Source organism: Pseudorca crassidens, chromosome 2 (assembly GCF_039906515.1).
Source record: "Pseudorca crassidens isolate mPseCra1 chromosome 2, mPseCra1.hap1, whole genome shotgun sequence".
Taxonomy (NCBI): Eukaryota; Metazoa; Chordata; class Mammalia; order Artiodactyla; family Delphinidae; genus Pseudorca; species Pseudorca crassidens.
In genome coordinates this window covers 71,312,268-71,322,392 of record NC_090297.1, presented here as the reverse complement: position 1 = coordinate 71,322,392, position 10,125 = coordinate 71,312,268, and the positions used below count along the sequence as shown (strand labels likewise).

Below are 10,125 nucleotides of genomic sequence, written 5' to 3'. Positions count from 1 at the left end.
AACTATGCCTTTTAAATATTTCTAAGAGCTTCAATAAACACATGATAGAGAAATGTGTGAGATTCATGGGGCAACTTTTTTCCATACTGAAGACTTTGGTTAGCTCGATTGTACTGGGTTACCTGTTTTGTTGTTTCTTATTTCATACAGTGATTTATAACGTTAAGTGCCAGCATGCCTAACAGCATTTCACAATGCATGAATTCAGAAAAAATTCACAAGTTAAAATAATAGGCTTTAAAAATGAAACTGACCTCTGAAGATTTCTTGCTGAGAAATTGCACATTCAGTAAACAGTAATGCCACCAGGAAAAGGATGAAGACTCCAAAGAAGCCTTATTAAGAGATGTGGGGTGGTCTATTGCCAATATTTGAAAAACACTCAGAGTATATTTAATTAGCCTAATTACATGGTGCGCTTACAGCTTATTATCAGTGTCCTCTGACAGAGATATGTTATCCTGGCCTTGAAAGCTCAGTGCCCATAGTGCCTTGAAATGACTTGGATAATGTCCAGGAATTTCCATCAGTCCCACACATTTTGGAACAAAGCACTAGTAATGTGCACAAAGTACATGTTGGTTAAAAACGTGGTATCCTTCAACATTCAAGTTTTTCTGCTTGGTGCATTTAGCTAACATAATGTGTCTCTATGATTGTTGGGAAAAAGACTCAAAGTGACATAACAGAAAATTCGCATGTTATACCATTCAAATGATAAGACCGTCATAAATTAATCTCCAAACCCACTACCATTCACTCATCCTTTAGCACTAATGCTTCCAGTCTGCCAATACATGCTATTTAAGGACTACTCACAATGAACTTGATGTTCACTAGCAGGAAGCATGTGATATGGCATTTTCACCCAGAAGCATACTAATTTTATTACCCAGTGAAGCAATCCTCATCTATATTCAACACGTCAGTAACTTTTCATACTGACATTTGAGATTTAATGCAACAATTTCATGGAAAGAAAAATATGTGGAACATAGGATCATGTGAACTCTTGGTACTAAGTTTTATTTGTAAAACACTCAGGGATTACTGTCTTTTAAAAAAAATTCAGTATCAATAAAATATGAAGAGCTGCTTTCATTTCAGAAATTCAACTTGTATGCATTCTTTCAAGTTTTTCTACTTAGAAAGGTATAACCACAATAAAAATTTTACTGAGTTGAAGTTTTTTACAAAACACTCTATCCCACGAGAACATCTTAAAGGTCAGTTTTAAGAAGGTTCCAAGTTGAATTGATGGAAAATTACATATTCTCTTTTCTCATTTAAATAAATACATAAAGCAAGCATCCTGAATATCCCCTGTAACAAGTACACATGAATTTTTCTTTTGATATTGGGCAGTGAATTTGTGCATAATACTTCTTTTGGGGGAAAGGATAGTGACAGTGATTTTCTGTCAAATAATTGTTGCTGTTGTTTTTCTGGTTAAGATATTAATATAAACTACCCTCAATGAACGTGGATGAGTTGAGCTGATGACATATTTAAGCAATTTATGGATTTTAATGGATTCTCTTCCACATAAATGATTTTAAAAGCCTATAAGATGACTATATACAGATGTATAAGCTATAATTTTTTCTGTTGGTGAATAGAACAAACACAAGCCTATATCTTAAAATAAAAGAGATCAATCTGGACTAACATTTATCAAGCTGCATCTAAAATAAATGGAAACAACCACTCCTTATTATTAATAGACCTGTTGACTAACTGTCCCTGAGATAAGGTATAATAATGTGACTTTATAAAAAGTCACGGTTGTGATTATTACAAAGAGAAACAACTAAGAAGGTGGAAATTGCATATACAAGTGAAGTCTGGACAGACTCAAAGAAACTACTGGGTTAATAAATAGAGTAATGCACTAGTCAATAGATTAATAATTTTAAACCTAAGAAATTATCTGTACTAGGGGGAATGCTGGATAGAATTTAAGGCAACATTTATATATTTTTAAAAAGAAATCCGTTTTAAAAGCGATCCTTCTTTCGGCGGCAAAGATGAACCATAGCTTCCAAATTGTATTCTCTAATGTGAAGACTTGTAAATTACCTATTCTGAAGAGAACATTAACTATTTAGGTACTAGGTACTTCTGCACTTGTTCACATCATACCAGTTTTAAGAACAGCCTCAAGAGAAAGAGATGCCACAAATTAAACAATCAACGTTGCCTTTTTTTTTTTTTTTTTTGGCAATTCATCACTGATCCAGCCTAACCCTAGTTAGCCTGTATACTAGGAAGTACAGATCACATAACATTGTAGAGTTTCAGGCTTGGACAGCAAAAAATATAACATAATAGAAAATGAAAGTGCTCGATTATATAATGCCCCCTTCTAGTAAATAAAGTTTTGTAAATTCCTGCAGAATTTTTACCCAAGGATGAATACCCTTCTCAGACGATTGTTAAATCTGTTTGAATATTAATAATTTCTTATAGTCAATTTCCAACTTGTTAGGTATTAACTATATGTGATTACACTCCTCCATTGTCACCCTACTATTTTTTCTGTGGTACGCGGACCTCTCACTGTTGTGGCTTCTCCCATTGTGGAGCACAGGCTCCGTACGCGCAGGCTCAGTGGCCATGGCTCATGGGCCCAGCCGCCCTGCGGCATGTGGGATCTTCCCGGACCGGGGCACGAACCCGTGTCTCCTGCATCAGCAGGCAGACATCTCAACCACCGCGCCACCAGGGAAGCCCTCTTATTACTCTTTTTAAATAGGCTAAGTGTGTCCACATGAAATAAAGTGATTTCTAATGTGGTGGAAGCCCTTGAGAGAAACAGTAAGCTTTAGAAGAATTTGGTATAAATGCTGATGATGTAGACAGGAGAAGATCTGCATGTTGAGATTCAATTATATGATTTTTGAACCTTTCCATGATAACAAACATTGCCATTTGCAGCTGCCTATAGGGCTACTTATAATCCTCAAAGTGTAAAAGTATGTTTTAGGATTTGCTTCTCAATACTGCTGAAAAGTCAGGTTTTTTTAACGATGCCCAAATTTGACTTGAGATTTGCAACACGTCTTCTTTTTTTCATTTTTATTTGTTTTTTGGCTCTGTTGCAATGCAACAGACACAAATACTTTCAGTATATTTCCCTATTGAAACCTATCTGCCAGATTTTGTGCATAGGTAATGGTAATTAGAATACAAATATATTCTTTTCAGGCTATAGAACCATCAGGCAGCTGAACTGTATTCTTTTGCATACCCGTGGGTTATATTGTGAAGGAACCTAGTACACCCAAGGGGAGCGGGGTGGCAAAGGACCGGTGTGTTAAAGCCAATTATGTATCATACATAAAAGTGCACATTAGCTACTTGAAAAAATTCACATTTATTTACTGTCAAACCGTGTTAAACTTTACACTGGATATTAGTGATGGGTTCATTATTAACAGGTTTACACAAAGGGCTGAAAAGAAAAGCAGAATTTTGCTGAAACAATTTACATTTCACTAGAACTTTATCATAAAATAAATTAATTACTAAATATAGGCAGAAGGAATATGGAAGAGTAATATTTATGTTTAATTTTACTTTTTAAAAAAGAATAGGCACCTTTTGTTCACTAGAAAGTTTGTGAGAAGTGCCCAGTGCCCTCTTTGGCCCCTGTTCAAGAACAAACAGAGGGGTGACAAACAATCTTTTCTAGATTTCACCACATTTGTGCAAGGCATGGCATAACTGGCTTCAAAGAGTTTTTTTCCCCATAAAACACGTTCTTTTGGCCATAAGAAATTAAAATGTAAGAATAAGGACTAACTTGTCAAAGCAGAACACCGTATACAGTGGAAAATAAGTGAAAATGGGTAGAACTTACAATGACAAAGTGTAAGAAAAAACATTTGATAACATATGTGCAACCATGAGCTTCACACAATATTTTCTCCAAAGTCTAAAATTATTTTAATGACAATTATATTTCCGTTGGACACAAATGTATTTATTTCACCCTAGCAATAGAACAAAATATAATTTCTTTAGCCATTTTTGAATAGGTCATTGTACAGTTGAGGAAACATATGAAATAAGGCCTGTGGCTTGATTGCTAGTGGTTAAACATGTTTTCAATCTTTGCCTTAATGTAAAAGGTTTGCAGTTAACTGCAAACTGATGCAGAATAGCTCTCCTGCTTTTCCAAGTCTTGTCAGGAACAGTAAGGTACAGTAAATTTGTCCCACAGGATTTTAAAGCCTACGTCTTGTATATAATACAATGCAGGCCTACAAAAATGGTGCAGCCATATTTACAAATTTAGTTCACAAACTGCTGCAGTAAAATGGCTGGAAAGTTTTGTTTCGCTTGTTTCACAATTTCTCTAAACAGCAGCAGAAACTTAAAATACCTGGTTGGCATCTCTTTTCTTTGTAACAAATAATTCATTTTAGTATACTCTGTGTATATACAAAGTTTTTGTATGTTATATAAAAATTCACAGAACTGCAAGGTTCAGTCATCTTTTTTACACTGGAGAACCACAGGTCAACAGAGCCATCTCTTCAAGCAGAGTTTGAGGGAGCTGTATCAGGCCATGGAGTCTGTCTTTATTTACTAACACTTGCATGGGGCCGCTGGAATTCCTTAGCTGCACTATTAAAGACTTGTCACCAGCTGCATTTGCCCTTCTCTGACATCTCCTTCTGGAATACACCCTTCTTTGTTAATGGGGATTATGTAACCATCACTATTGCCCCTGCTGATCTGGTAGCACATCTGAAGCTGATGGCCAGCTCCAAGGTTTGGCATGCTCTTATAGTAAATGTCCTCGTTCTCACTCCTCCTGGATGGAGACAGGTCTTCTTCCATGTCGGGGCTGCTCTCCTGATACGGAGAGTCTCTAAGGTTGGGCATGCTTGTGTAAAGAGAGTCTCTGTTGGGGGACTGCAGGTGGTCCTCGGCCTCAGCTGTCAGCTGGGAGACGTAGCTGTCAGTCCCCTCGGGCTTCGCTTTCTTCTGGGGTTGGTACAGAAGGGAGTGAGTCCGCTGAGGAATGAGCGGTGCCTCGAGTTCTTTGTGATGGAGCTCCAGCCCTGGGTTGTCACTGTGCATTAAAGACGAAGCATCTGCCACGATAGCATCATCTTCGCTGCTGCCCCCTCCAATCACAGGTTTGACTGGTAGTGTGAGCTCGAGGTTGTGAGCCTTGCTGCTGCCCCGCAGGTTGTTGTGCACTAATTCTGAAATGATCATTTTCTCAAAAGCGGAATCATTCAGACTTAGTCCACAGTCCACGACTTGCACGCTGTCATTATAGTCCCCCTTGCGTAGTGAGTAGCTGTTGTTAAAGTTACCATTTAGCGGTAGAGTATCCATGGCACTTGTATCCCTGGCATTGTTCAGTGAATGTCCTGAAACAGAAAAGGGAGGGGTTCGGTTACTGCCTCTGTTCCTTCCTCAAGAATCTTTACTTCTTTTGTACAAAACTTTTTAATGTCGTTCAGGACAAAGTTGTATTTGAAAGCTAACACTTGGAAAGTGCCAGGCTTTCCTGCATTCCCAACTGTAAACAGTTGCAACCCCTTAGATAACAGGAACAAGTGTGAAAGAATAATACTGTTTTCCAGGGAGGGAAGATGGTATACAGAATGTTGCTTTATCAATTTCGGGGAGACAGTAGTTATGAATTGATTTTTGGTCAAATCTCTGACACTCTTATAAAGACTTCACTCCATGCCCTTGCATAGTTAATGCAAAGCAATTCATTAGTGACATTTACGTTTTAAAGTATGAGACTATGGTTTATCAAAATAAAATTAACAGAATTTGTCCTAAACAACACTAAATTAAAAAGGAATAAGTCACATACAAAAACTGAAGGCAAATGTACAACATAAACCCACGTAACTGGCAAGCAACTCTTTAAACAACATTCTAACATTTCCTTTTTCTGGAGATGAAGTGAAAAAAAGAATGAAAAAATGGACAGACACAAAGAATTCATGTTAAACAAAGACAGCCGCCTCTCATACTGACTGGACCAGGGGCCCACAAGCACCATCCAACAACACGATAGACAGCAGGTGGAATGACTCACTTTGGACAACTCACATCATGTCTGTCTGCTCAGGCTATCTGGCCTAAGAGTAGCTGATATATAAAAGAAAGTAAAATGATTTATTGTAACATGATGAAGAATTTCTAAGCTTCTCAGCAACTTAGAGCAAGGGTTCAACAAATTAGATTACCAGCAATAGCAGCCTTTTACTTTTTCATTGAATATTTCTTATTATTTTGAACTTTTATTTGGTACTAATACTCTCTCTAATAGCAATGGCCCCAGGCTCCTATTGGTCAAAGTTTGCCTGCAGCCCTGCAGTCTGCATCAGTCACAGTGACAGCACCGAATGAACCAGCAGAGTCTACTACTGTACGAGACTGGCCCACAGACACCATGGGCATGGAGGTTAAACGCAGAAATGTTAGGAGATTTCTTAAGTGTGTGTCACAGAAATTAAACCAAGAATAAATATCAACTGTGGAATGGGAAAAGGGTGTCAGCCTTGGCTAATATATTTTTATTTCTAAAGGAATGAAAGATTGGATACGTCTGCTGAAGATATGAAAAGAGGTTCAGGAGGAAAAAAAATATGGTAACATGCTCTCTTTGAATCAGAGTTGTATTTTTCTACAGACACATAAACATGTAAACTAAGACATCACAGTGCTTCTCAGGCAGATGAAAAAAAAAGTTTTAGAGAAAATTAAATGGTCTGTACCATGGAAAGTTAGGTTATTCATTCTCAAAATCCTAGAGAAAAAAATCACTTGTCTACAGATAAGTCTGGAAAAAAAAAGAATGAAATGATGTTATTGAAATGAAACTGACCACTGTGAGGCTGCTGCATTGTATGCAAGGCTTGGAGGAGTTTAGGAAAAAAATGAATTCTTCGAAAAAATAGGAAATTTCCCTTTTTAGTGCTCACTCCACTCTTAAAGCTGCAGATTATCCTAGAAAACTCAATGTCATGACCAATAAATACCTAATACATGCTCAATTAATTATCATTAGCAGAAAATGAGAAAATAGGTGGGTCATATTTATTATTGACTCATGTTATTTAGAAAAGTCTGATCCAACTTCTGCTTTTGAAAAGCTGACAATTCGATTTGTATCATGCTCCAAGGCATGTTTGACAAAATGAAGTTATGATAGTTCTTTGCATGGCTTCCTTTAGCCTCACTGACACAAATCTCCAGCTTTATAAATTTATATATGTGTCACAAACTTTAGAAGATCTACTACTAGGAAACATTTGCTGTTTTAAATTATAAGTGACACGGGGATCAGTTGCTAGCGTTTGTTTCCTCTGTCGAGGTTTGATCTTGTCATTTTTCTTTTTATTGTTGTTTAATAAATATAAAAATATATACTGGGTAATCCAAAAGGTGTTTTCTATGATATACTGCAGATTTAAGCACATCCTTGGCTGGTTTTGAAGAGGCAACTTTTTCTGCCCAAGTTCAGGTAATTCACTGGAAGACTTTCCACAGCCTGTAGCAAGATTACTGTGGGAATGCAGAAATGATAAGTCAATTATTAAGCATTCTGGTTGACAGTACCTCAGGCTTTAAAGAGCAAATTATTTCAGCATTGCATGTACTTAAGTATGGACAGCATTTGCTACAGACCTCTATTACTGACAAAAGGCAGTACATATAGATGTACTGTTTGAATTTGGAAACATTTGAGTTGCAAATTGTGAACCACTTGCCCGCTGAGTCTACTTCATGACTGCTAGTTATGTTTTAATTGTGCCGGTTAAAAATCATGCTGAAAAAATTTACATTTGATAGGCAAAGTTAAGTTTTACTCCCATACTTGTCTCTCTGTAGGTTGCTAGAGGAAAGCATAAGGAAAGTAAGAAAAACAAGAGAATGAAAAGAGAAGCTGCAGTTACGTTAAAAAAGAATGTCAAGAAAAAAAAAACGGAAACGAAGTTCTGTGTTTAATTTAGTGGCAAATATCAATCACAAATAAAGATTATATGCTAACTGTAATTATGCAATAAAACTTTCACCAAACTCTTGAAAATTCTGTTAATATTAAATATATATATATATATTTTTTAAATAAATAAGCTATTAGAAAATACAGTAAAATACAGGATGGGTTAGTGACTATCTCTCCCCCTCCCCCAATAAAAAACTATAGGTATAAACTGACTAATATTAACTTTATTCTTAGTTTTTTAAGAAGAAAGAAAAACTACCATAAAGCTGCACTATACTATAGTTTGGTTACATTGATAATGCTGGATGTAGTTTTCTATACCTAGGCATCCAAATTATTAGCTAAGTCATGCCAGAAGCAAACTCCGTCAGCAAGCTTTAGAGTCAACTGAATAGTATATTACATAGATAGGATACCTCTAAATGATATAAATCTTGAAGATGGGCTCTCAGACCATGTGATGTCAGTCCTGTAATAATATATTAAGATTTATGCCACCTGTGTCAAAAACATGGATAATTATTGGTAAATACTATCATGACTGAATTTTTACTATAATATAGTGCAGTTTTAGAAGCCTGGCATGGGCAATACCATAATGCTTTTTAACTGAGAAATTAAGGATGTAATAGTAAGTATATGGCAACTTGAGTGTTCTAGAAAGAGGGCAAAGATCAGAGTTCTGTTTAGCAGCAAAGAAAGGTAGTTGTATTCGTAAGTATAAGCACACCTGGTGAGTTAAACACAGGAGCTGAAGGGGCATTACATACAACTGTTTCAGCGAGCAATGTGTTATAAGGGTTGTTAGTGCCGTGGGGTCGAAGAAGAGGGTTTGTTAGTAGGTAATTGCCAGTCATTCCTAAAGCAAAGAAACAGAAAAAAATACATCAGTTCTCTTATTTTAGTGTTGCAGTTGCAGTAAAGTACTTTTCGTATTCATCAAGGGTAGTGGATAAGTTGGCAATGGAAAATCTGCTGAAATTATCTGACTGTATTTGAACTACTAATTTGAAGGAGAAAGGGAAGAGGGAAGTTAAATTTCAGCAATTCACAGGTGCTTTCTAAGTCCCCCAAGTAAACACCTGCTGAGGATGACATTTACTAATTTATACAAAATCACTGTTAAACAAAAATGGCAATTAAATGCACAGAGATCAACATTATGTTTCAAGATGTTACTGCTTAATATTAAAAACCTAACCACTGAGGCCCAGAAGAGGGAATCTCAAACTTTCAGAATTTACAGGTGTGGGATTATCCCTCATGAAAACATCGGTGTTAATACCAACTCTGATACAAGCAGGAGGAAAAACAACTTTCACAAACAGGTAAAAAGTATGACACACTGCACCAAGCTTCTCTTAGTAAATGCAAGAGCACACATGCTGAGGGGAAAAAGAGACTGTGTATAATGAATTATTAGACCATTCACAAATTCTATCCAACAAGAATTCTCCTCTGTAATCTTATTTGCCAGGTTTCAAAAATGAATCATTGAATAATTCATTTCCTTTTTGATAGTCATCTTAACAGAATTAGGTAAAACATCAGAGCAATGGAATAAACACACATTTCACTCATTCTAACTGACAAATTACAAACCTTTCAATACTTATCAAACATGCGTTTTGCATAACTAATGTAATTTGGCTAAAAATATTTTAAAATTCAAGTTGGTTTTGATGCCATACATGTGCTTTTTTTCATTTTAAACCAGAATCTCATCAGAACAATGTCAACAATGAAAAACGTCTTTCATACTACATTGTGATAAAATATAACATATTATATTACAAATCAGTACATCAAAACTGAAATTACCTGGATAAATTACCTTTCCAAGAATATATACAATAATATATGATTTTTTTCAAAATAAATTGAAATTTACTAAACTTGTACTCAGGAATATGTGTCTGTACATGTACTTGTGCCCTTATCTGGCTACATTATTTTATTTGCCATATTGTTTTAAGTTGGAATTATATTGATTATGTGATAAGTTTAAAGCTATAATTGTAGACACATTAAATAATAACAATTCAAATATAAAAATTACTTTGTAAATTATCATGTAGTTTAATTATGTGTTTATGAAGAGTTAGTATAAATGTTTTGACATTTACTTTTTA

General features: G+C 35.7%; 1 protein-coding gene across 21 annotated transcripts in view; it reads right to left on the bottom strand.

Moving 5' to 3' along the window:
• Positions 1 to 3,357: 3,357 nt before the first annotated feature.
• ADGRL2 (adhesion G protein-coupled receptor L2) overlaps positions 3,358 to 10,125 on the bottom strand; it is a 271,801-nt gene continuing 265,033 nt past the window's right edge. For 8 of the 21 annotated variants that reach the window (XM_067726676.1, XM_067726677.1, XM_067726674.1 and 5 more), the window contains 2 exons: positions 8,724 to 8,852; positions 3,358 to 5,390 (listed from right to left, as the gene is read on the bottom strand). In XM_067726676.1, the coding sequence (XP_067582777.1) occupies positions 4,636 to 5,390; positions 8,724 to 8,852 (884 nt within the window). In that variant the 3' untranslated portion in view covers positions 3,358 to 4,635. Of the gene's footprint in view, positions 5,391 to 6,076; positions 6,130 to 6,758; positions 6,824 to 6,858; positions 7,880 to 8,409; positions 8,492 to 8,723; positions 8,853 to 10,125 lie in introns of those variants that run through there. The other 13 variants (XM_067726681.1, XM_067726683.1, XM_067726682.1 and 10 more) reach the window with 6 other exon arrangements.